At 37.5% G+C, this 15,966-nt stretch overlaps 2 protein-coding genes across 3 annotated transcripts in view; both read right to left on the bottom strand.

The window, feature by feature from the left end:
* Positions 1 to 2,406: 2,406 nt before the first annotated feature.
* LOC119069460 (dedicator of cytokinesis protein 9-like) lies at positions 2,407 to 7,590 on the bottom strand. 2 transcript variants are annotated; one of them, XM_037173511.1, is made up of 8 exons: positions 7,171 to 7,590; positions 4,593 to 7,018; positions 3,872 to 4,529; positions 3,661 to 3,807; positions 3,496 to 3,600; positions 3,319 to 3,424; positions 2,966 to 3,254; positions 2,407 to 2,882 (listed from the first exon to the last, which is right to left on the bottom strand). In XM_037173511.1, exons 1-8 carry the CDS (start codon positions 7,336 to 7,338, stop codon positions 2,645 to 2,647), a joined length of 4,137 nt encoding a protein of 1,378 aa, XP_037029406.1. In that variant the 5' UTR covers positions 7,339 to 7,590; the 3' UTR covers positions 2,407 to 2,644. The 2 variants fall into 2 exon arrangements, with proteins under 2 accessions (XP_037029406.1, XP_037029407.1); XM_037173512.1 differs by having other exon boundaries at positions 4,593 to 7,015; positions 7,171 to 7,588.
* A 7,650-nt stretch (positions 7,591 to 15,240) lies between these two features.
* The window catches only part of LOC119069445 (dedicator of cytokinesis protein 9-like), a 56,517-nt gene continuing 55,791 nt past the window's right edge, over positions 15,241 to 15,966 (bottom strand). Inside the window, exon 9 of the mRNA XM_037173499.1 lies at positions 15,241 to 15,300. Coding sequence (XP_037029394.1) covers positions 15,241 to 15,300 — 60 coding nt within the window. The remainder of the gene's footprint in view (positions 15,301 to 15,966) is intronic.

The following is a 15,966-nucleotide window of genomic DNA, read 5'->3' as shown; positions in this document are numbered from 1 at the left end:
GTTAGATCACGCTAGTCTCAGACCGCCACTTAATCCCGAGGTCGAAACAGCGTCTTTGCTTCATTGTTTTCACTTCACGTGATCCGTGAGGGTAAGGGAAGAGCTTTCTTGCTCTGTTGGTTCTGTGAATTTGTAGACTTTTGCCTTTCAATTTGTAAGCATTTCACCTTTGAATTTGTAGACTTTTGCCTTTGAATTTGTAAGCATTTCACCTTTGAATTTGTAGACGCTTTGCCATCGCATTTGTAGATATTTTGCTTGAAAATTCGTGTTTCATTTTCGCTTTTCGTTTGTAAATGTTTTGACTGATTTCTTAAGAGTTTATTCGTAGGCATTTCAGCTTAAAGTTGCTTAAATTTATAGGCATTTCAGCTTCTTGGATTTGTAGGCATTACGCCACCCTTTTAGTACCTTAAATTTGTAGGCATTTCAGCTGTGTTAATTTGATTTTTCGAGTCTTCAAAGATCTTTTCAAAGTTTTTAGTCTAATAGCCTCGCGCTGTGGGTGAGTTCTACTGTGGCATTTAGTCCGTCGCTAAATCGTAACGTAAAAAACCCGGCGCTGCCCTTTCTATCTGTATTTGAACAAAGCTGGTGTCATCGTTTAGTGCCAAAATGTATAAAGTTTCGATAAAGTTTCGTAGCTTCTTTGAATGGTTAAAATTGCGTATTGAAGCTACGCAACCTAACTTTTCCTTTTACGGATTGTATTTTTTGGTATAGTTTTTTCTCACGTTTTAATGTAATTAGAAATAAAGAAAGACAGATTCTCGTTGCACCCGATCTCACTTGAATTTTGGCACCGCTACGGTCTCCATCCACACTTAAAAGACACATTTCTTTTGTGATTTTTACTGATTTTCTTTATTCATCTCCTAGTTTTTGGGTACAAAATACCATAATATCATTTGCAGTACGATCGAAACAACTATATTTCTAGCTAATTTCACATAATTCAGCTGGTAAAAATTGTCTAAAAATTTTCGATTATTTTTTTGTTTGTATAAATTTTGCATAATTCTAGTTTCGAGCTGATTGACAAACAGTAAATGTGCGGTTGTGATAAGACGTAATCGCATATTGTGGTGATGTAGTTGAAGTGAATGCCATAGTTTCGATTGCCCAAATACACAAATCATCTGGATGAATTGCCTCAGGCGATGAATCATTTCACTTTCATTTAAATGCAAAAATAAACATTTGCAATCAAAAAATGTAAATGTGAACGAAGTCCAAAGCTCTTTCTAATGGACGCTTTAGAATTTTTACATTTTTCCTCGAATTCACAATGGCATACACACCCAACCCCAATAGAGGAACCTTGTAGGAATATTGAACCTGTGGAAATCTTGCATTTCCATACAACAAGTAATCGTAGTGAGGCTTCAGGGTGCCGATGCTTTACAAATCCTTCTAATTTTCGAAAATTGTATTTTGAGTCTTCTCCGAATTTATTGTGAAAATTTTAGGAGCAATAGAATTGAAATGATTCTCACGTTAATCAGGAAGAACTTTTCAAGTTACGAATTGTGGAATGGGATGCCGCTACTAAAACGGTAACTTCCAGGTCATTCAACCGAAGGATGATGATGAAGCACCTGTTTTCAGTTTAAGAGTCAATTCGCCAATTCGTCAGCCGAATTTTCAATTTTTGAAACAAGCTATCCCCGATACTATAGAGTTATAGCTCATTCGATTCGTCGTTCAATTCTAGCAAAGGGGTGTCTGCCATTTTTTTTTTTTTTTTCAAAAAAATCCATTTTGAGTGTAATGTGTCTAAATGTCATGTGATGTCAGAGGGTGGTCAAAACATTTTTTTAGCATTAACTTGAGGAAGGAGCAACACAAAAAGTTGAAACTTTGTGGGTTTGTTGGCCTATCCACGGCCGACAGTTTGAGCCCACTCTGACGTCCGCACTCACCACCCATGGCCAGCCATCAGTCAAAGTATGGTGAACTTTCAAATAGTACGGAACCTCTACAACATCAGGGCTAGAATTGTCCCCCAGACATGTTACTAATAAAAAAAAACTATTTTGGACAAGAATTTGGTTCAAATTTACACTTTTATACCAGCCGTAAAGGTCAACTTTTATAATGCTAAAAAAATGTTTTGACCACCCTCTGACATTACATGACATTTAGGCACATTACACTCAAAATGGATTTTTTTGAAGAAAAAAAAAAATGACAGACACCCCTTCGCTAGAATTGAACGACGAATCGAATGAGCTATAACTCAATAATATCGGGGATAGCTTGTTTTCCAAGTGGTCGAAAAATTGGCGAATTGACTCTTAATTATTTACTTATCGAACGTCTGAAGCTCTGTACCACAAATTGCCACTGTCAATCATTCCCACATGGACATTCTACATTATTGTATTATGTAGACACACAAGCTTTTTATGTAAACATCTATTTCGTGTAAATGAGGTCTGTTGATTATTATAAATGCGCAAATTTTCTTTCAATTAGTCAATCAATTAACGTTTACCTACATCATAATAAGCTACAATATGTCCATAGTTTAACTATGCTATCTATCGGTCACCGTATAACGATCGTTATAATAACAAAACAAAAAATCTCAGTCCATGACCCATACACATTATCATAATGTAAACTTTTTTAATCCTAAGCCTTATGCTGTACTCGAGTTACTCGGAGCACCGCTGATGGCACTGAACAATGCAATGCTGTTGCGGTGTGCGTTGATACCGGACTCATCGACCGGTAGAAAAGATTCGTTCAGTAAATCGGTCAATGCACTGCACAGTTTATTGTAGTTGTCCTGTAAGGCTGAATGATATTCACGTTGATCGGACGAGATCATTCGACCATTTACTTGCAGAGCTGTGTTACAGATGCTCACAAATTCTCTGTAAAACGAGAGTGGATGGAAATGAAATTAATTTGCCATATTTGCTCTCTAGCACGCAAAGTGTGCCATGTGTACACATACCTGAAGACTTCCTTCAAATCTTCCACTTTATCACTGGGATACTGCATCGATCGCTGTGGTTCCAGAAATGCTGTTGCGTATGCTAACGGTCCAGCATTGACCTGAACCGCAACACTTCCTTGCAATCTTAGCTGCAACTTTTTCACATCAATCGGTGGAAGGACCACCTCTTCCAGCTCGGACACACGATTTTGCATTTCATCAACAGCTACTTCAATCGGTGTCAGTTCAATGAACTGCTTGTCTTTGATCGCAATACGTTGGAGAACATAGGGAAACGAGTACAGAGCTGAAATTGTGAAATGGATTTGGTCAGAAAACGAAAAGTTTTGGTCAAGTCATTCGGATGTTACTTCGTAGTATTGTTCGTCGTTTCCATTGTTCCTCAACCGATCCACGGGCTGTACCGTTTTTAGTGAATGGTGTTTCGAACATGAACGTATCAACATCATGGTTTTGCTGGTTAGTTAAGGACAATTATTTGATTAGAGTGAATATCCTACACAAAACTGACTTTGTTGACATTTTACCTCGAACTCATTCTGACGAGACTCCAATTCGTCCTTGCAGAAATATGGTATGACATGGGTTACTTGCAAATAAGCTTTCGATGGATCTAACGAGGACGGATTTACCTGAGAACGAGTCGTGTTAGTGTTCGATCTTTAAAAACGAGATCTTGCAAGACAACTTACCGGTGACGAGTCCATAATCATTTTCACATTTTCCGCACCAAACTTGTCGCGGTATTGTTTATGCAATCGCTCAGAAATTTCGCTTAACGACGTAATTTTCGGTTCTTTATACACATACTCAACGCCACTGTCGCCTTCGAAGTAAAGCTGAAATATTGAGAACAAAGTTCGATAAGGTCTCCCATCAAAATTTAGTTTCGCATCAACAAACCTGCCCATAAAATACGACTCTATAGAATCGACCAAGCAACCGTTTACCCGATCTATTGAATTCGGTCACTTTGTTGTAGGCCTGTTCCAAATGCGAATAGCATTGTGCCAAGCCGAGGTAGTCACGCCGATTCTCGAGTATCGGAATGATCAACCGATACAGTTCACCTAAACATTCCAATCGTTCGGCACGGTCCAAATACTCTGCACATTCCTTCAACTGATCGAGCAACATTTGCTCGGTGTACTGATTCGAATCCTGTGCTCCACTGTCCAATTTTAAACCTTTCTCGTCTCGCGAAATATTACTGGAAATCCGGTCAAATGACTCAGCACCCCATTTTATGAAACCACCGCCGCGTAATTTCAAATATTCTGCCATTAATGCGGCGATGTGCAAATTACAGCATGCTGCTTCCGAAATATTCCCATTCTGTTCGTGATTCCGACCCATTGTGACTAGCCAGGTGTGACGTAGTTCAGGTGTGGAGGCATATGAATTAGCCAGTGAGTATTGCAGCTCCAATAATTTTACTTGGTCCATATGGTGAGCTTGCATCTGAGCGGTAGCCATTAGAACCGTTCGTACGCGTTTCGTCAGATCTTTAACTTCCAACGGGAAACCAGTTCCTCTCATTGCTTTGTCACTTGTTGCGTAGCTGAGTCAGAATGAAAATTATTAGCAGAGTCAATTTGAAGCAAGAAAAATGTCGCGTCGTTACCTGTTTATGAGAGATAGGGATTCCTGAAATCGGGCATTATTTAAGCCAATTACGTTGCCAAGCATCTGTGAAACCGAAATTATAACTTGCAAATGTACTCTGGTCAAACCCTTTCGTCCACTGAACTCGAAGTTACTTCGCATTAGAAGATACAGAACGGCACAGGATTCCTGACGAAGACTCGCCAGCCGACTATCACAGCATTTCAACAGTTCGAATACCAACTGGCCACAAAGAATTGCATTCCCTTTAAATAGTGCCGGCGAGAAGTTATTGATGAATGCGCGAAGCGATGCAAAAACGTGTTTGGACAACGTTTCCGATTGTCCCAATTGAAGGAATTTTAAATAAACTCGCAGGAGTTTTGGTAACACTATCCCATCGAGCATTTTGTCGCGAAACTGAAGTGTGTACAGACCAATGCAATCCAAAATCGTCAGTCCCATTTCAGTTGCGAAATTCGATTCTTTTAACGCTTGAAAGGATCTTGAAGCTTCTTCCAGAAGACATTGTCGATTTTGAGCGTGGGTCAATGTGCCAGTGTCGTGTAAATTATTTACAGACTCGGACGTCGGTGGCACCATTCGGGCAGGTAATGTACTCGCTTTAGTGGCTCGAGTTTTGATGTCATTACTTTTTTCATTTACGGCTATGTTCTTCTTACCAACATATCGGAAATAGATAAGACACATCTCGAGTACGGTGAAAAAGGACACCGTTTCACTTTCGGTACAGTTCTGCCACCACATCGCCATTTGATCGGGTGATAAATGCTTGATAACAAACAGGAAACAAATCAGCATGTCTTTCGTTTCACTCGGCGAGAATTTGTCCAGTCTTGGTATGACAGACGGTTGAGTGACACTGATTGAACGATTGTGGGATGGACGTATACTGGAATCATAGTCAGGATTCCGCCGAATGATGGTCGTATCCTGCGATTGATTTGAACTTTCCGAGTCCAAGGATGTGTGCGAATGGCCGTTGGTTAACTTTTGACCGGCAATAACAGCCAAATAACCATTGTCTTTTAAGTGTAACGATGCGCGCACGGGACTGGGGTGATCAAAGTTCAACGTTAAACGGTTGCGAATCTTTGGCGTACTGGAATTCGACACAATTGAATTGTGGTGACTTATGGCAGGTGTTGAATCTCGAGCAAAAACGTAGCTACTGCTGCTAGATATTCGATTTGACATGATTGATGTAGAGTCGGTGCGTTTGTTTTCTCGACCATCGGAGATTCGATTCAGATTTTCGAGTACTATTCCCAGCCAGGGAATGTATAGCATTGCGATTCGAGCTAATTGTCCCTTATTTTGATAGCGATCATCGAGATCATGTTTGGCTATAAGTTCTTTCAACGTTTGCAGCGCTAGACGTCGAATATGACTGACTTCATTCAAGGAACTTTTAACCTCTTGCATTAGTAAGGCAGTCAAGAAATGCTGCTGACAAAACTCTTCGGACAGTGTGAAGTGTTGCAAAACATCTGGTGGTCGCCGTGGGCTCAATAAAAATGGCAAATTCAGCGGGACATAGTGTTCATGTGCACAGATTTCTTGCAAAAATGAAAATTTGTACTCGTACAATGTGCGAGGGTCGCCAGTTGAGAACTGATTCATGTACAGTCTCATCAGTTTAAAAACGAATCCTCTGTCCATGAAGGTCAGACACCTTTTGATGAATATCGATAGACTTTTGTTCAGCAGTTCTGTTTCCAGCGGCAAATCTTTGTGTCGGGAGAACAAATATGGAACGAGAACGAGGAACAGAGATTCAATTTTTGCGGAATAATCCTTCGGAAATCGTTCGTTTCGATGCATCCGTATCCGACCCGTTCCAATTAAATGCTGGGCCATGCTTTTGATGATAATGTCAAAGAAGGTGCTCGAGTATTTCATAAATTTGTTGATGATCAAGAAGTCGGTGTTGTTTGGATGAAGTAGAGTAGGCAAGTGTTTGCATAGTTCACCATGCACGGTGTTCATCGAATTGGGACTGCCTTGATTCTTCTGCTCAAAAGATGTCGTTTGAAAGACATACTTTACATAAGATGATAGTAGCTCCTTGCGGTATGCCTCCTCGGATATCGTGTGAATCAAATTGATGATCAAACGAATAACATTCAGTCCAATCTCGTCACTTGTCGTGTTAACAAGCAACGTAAAGAGTTGATTCAAGATGGTTGGCAAAAATGTTATGACGGCTGACAAATGAATCGCATGTGCTGCTTTAAGAATTTTGCATGTTTCCGTTTCGGCAGGAATGGCAGATGTCTTTGGCTGCTGTAGTATCCGTTCTGTGTGCGAGAACAAATTGTGCAGATGCTGATCGGTTGTCAGAACAGTTGAATTCAGTTTAAATGTAACGGAAAACAGCGGTTTTTGATTATCGATCCATTGAATGTCCGGTCCAGCGTTCTGCTAAGAAATTTAAGTGTGTAGCGTCCGAAAGGAATTTATGAAAAATTACGAGTTAGTTAGTTAGGTTGATGGTTAAGTGAGTTTGTTCTGAATATCTTTGTCGAAATGAAATGAATGACGGAACAGATATGTGACGCGGAAATTGAACTCACCCCTTTTCCCAACCCCAACGGTTGAATGGCTAGATATCCAGGTGGCAACGTGGCAGCAACAGGTATACATTGCTCGTCAATGTTAATTTTTCCTTTCGCCAACAACGGCAACCAACTGTAGCCGACTGGATTTTCGAATGACGCACCCGTATCGCGTTTCTTGGACATATCACACGAAACATGTACAAATGAGAACAAAATGTGATGTTGGGTGGTAATGTTTAGTGGAAGCCGCAGTTTGATCTCGTCGTAAAATGTAGGATTTGTGTTATGATGAACGACAGGACAAGAAATCTTTGGCACAAAAGTTGGATGTCCTGGACGTCCATAGATACACTAGAAGAGTAATACGGGGATTAGTGGCCTAGCTGTCAAACTTTTAATTAAAGGGTTGCCGCCTTTTATTGCCCATTTATTAATTTATTGCTTTATATAAGCGGTAAATTCCCTTTTATCACCGCTTTATATTAAAGAGATTACCGCTTTTTATTGTACATTAATTACTTTATATAAGCATCAAATTTTCTTTATATCGCCGCCTTATTTAAGCGGTAAATTTCACTTTATATCACCACATTATATAAAGAGATTGCCGCTTTTTATCACACATTAATTACTTTATATAAGCGCCAACTTTTCTTTATATCACCGCATTATATAAGTGGTAAATTTCCTTTATATCACCACTTTATATATGCGGTGTATTTCATTTATATATCAGTGATACCACTTTATATACGCGGCGCATATCCTTTTGTGTTATTTTCACTTATTCTAGGCGGTATAGTCACAGTACCTTTTACTATAGGCGGTGTATATCCTTTGCAAAGACTATGCGCTGAACTATACGCACATATACTCCGTGTATAAACGGTGTTTCTGTTAAGTCCTTTGTGTTGAATAGTTTGTGAGAATATCGTTTTTTTTCTTTTTAAGTCGGTGTATATTCTCAGATGTGTTCCTAGAAGGAAAAATTGTCTGTGGAATAGATCCGTGTGAACGTTGATTTTTTCTCACATTTTTGGTGATATTTTCTGTATAAAAAGGACTCGGTGCAGAACGAACAGCACAGTCTATTTCTGGATAGAGGTACGATAGGTTGTACTTGTGTTTTGGTTTTTTTGTTGTTATTATTATTTTTTGAATATTTTGCGGTGTTGTCTTGCTGTCATCAAATTGTTTTTGTCTATATTTGAGTGACACCTGGTGCTGAGAGTTTCTGGTAGCTGAAAAAGGTTTATGAAAATATAAAATCTAATTCGTTGAGAGAAAATATCGGATTAGTAAAACTAATTAGGGTGGAAAAAAATCTCACAAAACGATTCTAACAAGAAAAGAAAAAATCGCATCAGAAAACTATTTAACCTAATTTGTGTTGAAACAGCTGACTTTGTAAAAAATGGATGCACGGAACGATCATCCTATTTGTGAAGAGGTCGATGCACCCACTGAGAGAGGTGACTGGTTCTGGTATACAATACGGTAGTGGCCAATCTGGTAATGTTGTAAGTACGAATGCAGCTGTAGATTCGAGTGGTGCGTGGTTGAGTAATCTTTGCGATTGTGCACCTTCTACTGGCCAATATATACCCGGACAAGGAGTATTGAATATGCCTCATGAGAGAATGTTGGTTTTTTCTTTAAAAGTCGGTTCATATTCTCAGATGTGTCTTAGAAGGAAAAGTTGCCTGTAGAATAGGTTCATGTGAGTGTTTGTTCTTTCTCATAGTCTTTGTGATATTTTCTGTATAAAAAGGTACCGCACCGAGTGTATGAAGTTCCTATTCAAAGCACCTAGCAGGGTAATAGAGGATTTTACATGTCAAATAGAGTAGATTTTTGATACCAATAATACCATTAACAGCCTTAATGGTAATTTTGCAATGACATTATGAAAAAAAGGTATTCGCATACTTCGATTAAAGTACTACTTTATTTTTTTCTATTACCCTGCTAGGTGCTTTGGCCTACTTCTAGATGTGTTCTGTGAAGGAAAATTTGGTTTATGAATAGTTCCATGGGAACGATGGTCCCTTCTCACAGTTTTAATTATATTTTGTCTTAATAAGGCCTCTATGTTGAAGGATCAGCACAGTCTTTTTCAGTTGCGGCAATTTGTACTTGCCTTTTCGTTTGAGTTCATAAATGTTGTTGTATTGCTATGTTTTTTGTGACAAGTGGAGAGCCAATAAAAATTAGCTGACAAAGCTTGCGGAGAAGTGACATTTAGTTGGAAAAATTTTATAGGATCAGTTTCTATTGTATTTTCCTACATCATTGTGACTCGTATGCAGCGCCGATATCGTCCATAGAACCATGGTTCTTTTTCTCAAACTGTGAGAAACTGTCTTTAAAATAAAAATATTTGAATATAAAACGACCCTGTGTAGTGAGATCGATACAGTTTTGTTCTGGGGTTCGTAGAGTCAGGCTGTTTGCATTTTCACCAAACTAAAAAAAATAAGTGGTGAAAACAAGGCGTACGATTCTGACTATTTGGAAGGTAAGGACAAATTTTCTGATTGCAAATACTATATAACTGCACTACTATGCAGACGATCAGTGAAGATCCTGTTTTGCATAAGCTGTGTTTCTTCAATGTCTTTTGTATTGAATATAACTCTTGAGAGAATGTCAGTTTTTTTTAATTCGGTACATATTCTCAGATGTGCCTTAGAAGGAAAAAAAAATGTCTGTGAATGTTGGTTCTTTCTTAGATTTTTTGTGATATTTTCTGTATAAAAAGGAGACGGTCCAGTATGAACAGCACAGCCTATTTCTGTGTTCTGTGAAGGAAAATTGAGTTTATGAATACTTCCATGGGAACGATGGTTCTTTCTCACAATTTCGATAATATTTTGCCATAAAACGGACTCTATGTAGAAGGACCAGCACAGTCTATTTCTGTTGTGGCATGCTCTACTTGCCTTCTCGTTTGATTGTAGAATTGTTGTTGTCTTGTTATGTTTTTGTGACAAGTGGAAGTGGAAGGTCATTAAAAATAAGCTGACAAGGCTTGCGGAGTGACATTTAGTTGCAAAATTTTTGTAGGATCAATTTCTTTAGTATTTTTCATACATCGCGATTCGTACACATCGCCGATATCGTCCATAGTTCCAAGTAAATAATGGTTCTTTTTTTTTAAACTGTGAGAAACTGTCTTTAAAATGGACATATTTGAATATGAAACGACCCTGTGAAGTGAGATCAGTACAGTTTTGTTCTGGGGTTCGTAGAGGCAGGTTGTTTGCATTTTTACGAAACTAATAATATCAGTGGTGAAATCAAGGTGACAATTTGGAAGGTAAGAAGAAATTTTCTGTTGTAAAACTTTATGAAGAACGGTAAAATGGGGGTACTGATGAATGAACATCTTTCTAGACCTACACTTTGACCGTACTACAGCTGTGGTCAACCACTGTAATCGCTTTGTTGAAATTGGCCAAAGATAAAATGAATACCATCTTGGAAATCAATAATTCAGCAAAAAATCGGAAATTTAAAGTCTGCACAATGGACAAATTGGAGAATGTTATACTGTCGGAAAAGGATGAGTACGGCTTCATAATCAACCTTTCGTCATCGTATTCACCCGGTACTCACTGGGTAGGATTTTATGTGGATAAAAATCGTAAAGGTTCATTTTTCGACAGTTTTGGATTTCCCCCATACATCTATGACATGACAGATTTTTTTATTAGAAATTGTTCAACTTTTGAATCAAACGAGCAACTTGAATCAAAAGTTTGTGGTATGTATGCTGCGTGTTTTGTCCTACATATGTCAAACGGTGGTTCAATGAAATCATTTATCGACAAGTTTTCTTTAAATTTACATCTTAATGACATTTTCATTAAAAAAAATTCAATTATTATATACAAAACTGCGTTGTCAGAAACCTTTTGGCACAAAAAAAAGCGGATCAAGAAAAAAAAAACTTAAGGAAAAAGATGATGAAGTTTGGTCGTAAGCCAAAATATGCCTTTTTAAGGTTTAAGTAGTGAAAAAATTTGATTCAAGAAATTTGATCGGTAAAACTGTGTCAATAAAAAATCGGATATTGATTTACTGGTAAAATTGTACTTTATTAAAATGAAAACAAAGAAATTAATTGAAGAGCTTAATTGTTACATAATCACTGACAAGTAAATTATTTAAAAAAATCATTGTCGTAGTTGTTGGTGTTGTTCCAGATAAAATCTTAGTACTGCTACAACTTCGTCGTATGTGTATGTACCATCTTCATCGGCTGAGTCGGTAGCTTGACTCTCGATAGATTCTGGTTCTCCTGAGTTATTGTCTCCTTTGTCTTCTTCTTCTGCATCATCATCATCTTGATCACTTTCAGTACCAACATTGTCGCTTTCTTGATCATTATCGCATTCTTCAACGTCTTCGTCACTATCGTTTTGGATATATTCTGAATGTTTTCTAGAAATATGCCTTTTTAAGTTGTAAGTGGTGGCAAGAGTGCTTGAGCAATGCGGACAGGTTACAGCCATTCTTTATCTTTACTCGTCACCGTTTGGAGTAGAACTGAGGTAGTATTATTCTGGAACTCCTTATTTATTACAATGATGCTTATGAAACCGAAGAATTGCTTGAAGCTCTTTATATGTATAACTTTGGAGGTCTCTAAGAGTCCTATCGCGTAACATCCCGTTTCCAGTTGTAAAGTCTGTTTCGAACTGTTTTGTTTCATTTACTTTCAAAGTGTTATTCGCTGGATATACAATCAAAGGTGGTCTGCCCAGACGTCTAACATTGCGGGATGCTCGAGGTCTAGGATCGATCCATACGTTTTCAGGAGTACCGTACAAATATTGTACTTCAGGTTTGGTTACGTTTACGTGTTTCTCGTAATGGTGAGAATATAAGTAGAAATGACTTATAAACACTTCACCGCATATTGGACACTTCATTTTTCTTCGTGGAGCGTTGTGGCATGTACAAAACCCAAAGTCCTATAATCTTCACAATTTTGTAAAGATTTTTATTTATATTAATATCCGTTCTCGCTACTGTGTCAACTGTACCATACCTTATCATTGACTGAATCATATCTAGCCGTAACATTTCATTTATAAACAAATCTCCGAGATACTTGGTTTTTGCAACCCTATTTAGTGTTACTCTGAGATTTCACTAGTTTAGGATAAAATATTTTAGCACAGACGAGTTCAGTTAAATGTTTCAACCCCAGGCCTATCACTCCGACGGCTGAATGCCAATTTTTGTTTCTTAGCCAATCAATGAGAAACGCTAAGATGGCCTTTTTGTCAGCATTGTGTACGTCATCACTAGTACAGGCAGCTTTGTAAGCTAAATCGTGTTCTTTCGCAATTAAGTCGTCACTATCAACCGGTGACCCATTATTCAATTCATTGCCTGGACCAAGATATCTGTGCCCCGGAAACAAGAATATGTTACCAAATGTCATTCTCATCAGTCTTTAGTAGTTGAAGCTTTCATTATCTTTAACACTTTTTGTGTTAGAAAATTATTTATCGAGACTTTTTTGTCAGAAAATTATTTTTTCAACATTTTTTTGACAGAAAATTATTTTGTCAATATTTTTTTGTCAGAATTTTTTTTTTTCAACCATTTTTTTGTCAGATTTTCTTTTTTCAATATTTTTGTGTTTACTTTTCAACTCTTTTATGTCAAGTGAGAAGATTGCACCGCAATGAATAAACTACGTGTGTGTTGTACGCACACCGACGAATCACTCAGTAATGAGCTGCTAAATGATTGTAGCTCTTTATAAAATGAAACTTGTCCCCTTCCATCGTTGAAGAGGTCAAAGACCAACCCCGTCCCCCGTCCACATGGCTGAAGCGTGTATATATTATTGGTCGGGGGACGGGGTTGGTCTTTGACCTCTTCAACGATGGAAGGGGACAAGTTTCATTTTATAAAGAGCTACAATCATTTAGCAGCTCATTACTGAGTGATTCGTCGGTGTGCGTACAACACACACGTAGTTTATTCATTGCGGTGCAATCTTCTCACTTGACATAAAAGAGTTGAAAAGTAAACACAAAAATATTGAAAAAAGAAAATCTGACAAAAAAATGGTTGAAAAAAAAAAATTCTGACAAAAAAATATTGACAAAATAATTTCTGTCAAAAAAATGTTGAAAAAATAATTTTCTGACAAAAAAGTCTCGATAAATAATTTTCTAACACAAAAAGTGTTAAAGATAATGAAAGCTTCAACTACTAAAGACTGATGAGAATGACATTTGGTAACATATTCTTGTTTCCGGGGCACAGATATCTTGGTCCAGGCAATGAATTGAATAATGGGTCACCGGTTGATAGTGACGACTTAATTGCGAAAGAACACGATTTAGCTTACAAAGCTGCCTGTACTAGTGATGACGTACACAATGCTGACAAAAAGGCCATCTTAGCGTTTCTCATTGATTGGCTAAGAAACAAAAATTGGCATTCAGCCGTCGGAGTGATAGGCCTGGGGTTGAAACATTTAACTGAACTCGTCTGTGCTAAAATATTTTATCCTAAACTAGTGAAATCTCAGAGTAACACTAAATAGGGTTGCAAAAACCAAGTATCTCGGAGATTTGTTTATAAATGAAATGTTACGGCTAGATATGATTCAGTCAATGATAAGGTATGGTACAGTTGACACAGTAGCGAGAACGGATATTAATATAAATAAAAATCTTTACAAAATTGTAAAGATTATAGGACTTTGGGTTTTGTACATGCCACAACGCTCCACGAAGAAAAATGAAGTGTCCAATATGCGGTGAAGTGTTTATAAGTCATTTCTACTTATATTCTCACCATTACGAGAAACACGTAAACGTAACCAAACCTGAAGTACAATATTTGTACGGTACTCCTGAAAACGTATGGATCGATCCTAGACCTCGAGCATCCCGCAATGTTAGACGTCTGGGCAGACCACCTTTGATTGTATATCCAGCGAATAAACACTTTGAAAGTAAATGAAACAAAACAGTTCGAAACAGACTTTACAACTGGAAACGGGATGTTACGCGATAGGACTCTTAGAGACCTCCCAAAGTTATACATATAAAGAGCTTCAAGCAATTCTTCGGTTTCATAAGCATCATTGTAATAAATAAGGAGTTCCAGAATAATACTACCTCAGTTCTACTCCAAACGGTGACGAGTAAAGATAAAGAATGGCTGTAACCTGTCCGCATTGCTCAAGCACTCTTGCCACCACTTACAACTTAAAAAGGCATATTTCTAGAAAACATTCAGAATATATCCAAAACGATAGTGACGAAGACGTTGAAGAATGCGATAATGATCAAGAAAGCGACAATGTTGGTACTGAAAGTGATCAAGATGATGATGATGCAGAAGAAGAAGACAAAGGAGACAATAACTCAGGAGAACCAGAATCTATCGAGAGTCAAGCTACCGACTCAGCCGATGAAGATGGTACATACACATACGACGAAGTTGTAGCAGTACTAAGATTTTATCTGGAACAACACCAACAACTACGACAATGATTTTTTTAAATAATTTACTTGTCAGTGATTATGTAACAATTAAGCTCTTCAATTAATTTCTTTGTTTTCATTTTAATAAAGTACAATTTTACCAGTAAATCAATATCCGATTTTTATTGACACAGTTTTTACCGATCAAATTCTTGAATCAAATTTTTTCACTACTTAAACCTTAAAAAGGCATATTTTGGCTTACGACCAAAACTTCATCATCTTTTTCCTTAAGTTTTTTTTTTCTTGATCCGCTTTTTTTTGTGCCAAAAGGTTTCTGACAACGCAGTTTTGTATATAATAATTGAATTTTTTTTAATGAAAATGTCATTAAGATGTAAATTTAAAGAAAAACTTGTCGATAAATGATTTCATTGAACCACCGTTTGACATATGTAGGACAAAACACGCAGCATACATACCACAAACTTTTGATTCAAGTTGCCTCGTTTGATTCAAAAGTTGAACAATTTCTAATAAAAAAATCTGTCATGTCATAGATGTATGGGGGAAATCCAAAACTGTCGAAAATGAACTTTACGATTTTTATCCACATAAAATCCTACCCAGTGAGTACCGGTGAATACGATGACGAAAGGTTGATTATGAAGCCGTACTCATCCTTTTCCGACAGTATAACATTCCCAATTTGTCCATTGTGCAGACTTAAATTTCCGATTTTTGCTGAATTATTGATTTCCAGATGGTATTCATTTTATCTTGGCAATTTCAACAAAGCGATTACAGTGGTTGACCACAGCTGTAGTACGGTCAAAGTGTAGGTCTAGAAAGATGTTCATTCATCAGTACCCCCATTTTACCGTCTTTCATAAAGTTTACAACAGAAAATTTCTTCTTACCTTCCAATTGTCACCTGATTTCACCACTGATATTTTAGTTCGTAAAAATGCAAACAACCTGCCTCTACGAACCCCAGAACAAAACTGTACTGATCTCACTTCACAGGGTCGTTTCATATTCAAATATGTCCATTTTAAAGACAGTTTCTCACAGTTTAAAAAAAAAGAACCATTATTACTTGGAACTATGGACGATATCGGCGATGTGTACGAATCGCGATGTATGAAAAATACTAAAGAAATTGATCCTACAAAAATTTTGCAACTAAATGTCACTCGCGCAAGCCTTGTCAGCTTATTTTAATGACCTTCCACTTCCACTTGTCACAAAAACATAACAAGACAACAACAATTCTACAATCAAACGAGAAGGCAAGTAGAGCATGCACAACAGAAATAGACTGTCTGGTCTTCTCACAGTAGAGTCC

The sequence above is a fragment of the Bradysia coprophila genome (assembly GCF_014529535.1).
Source record: "Bradysia coprophila strain Holo2 chromosome X unlocalized genomic scaffold, BU_Bcop_v1 contig_35, whole genome shotgun sequence".
NCBI lineage: Eukaryota > Metazoa > Arthropoda > Insecta > Diptera > Sciaridae > Bradysia > Bradysia coprophila.
Note: the sequence above shows the minus strand (reverse complement) of the source record. Positions and strands in the feature narration are given on the sequence as shown.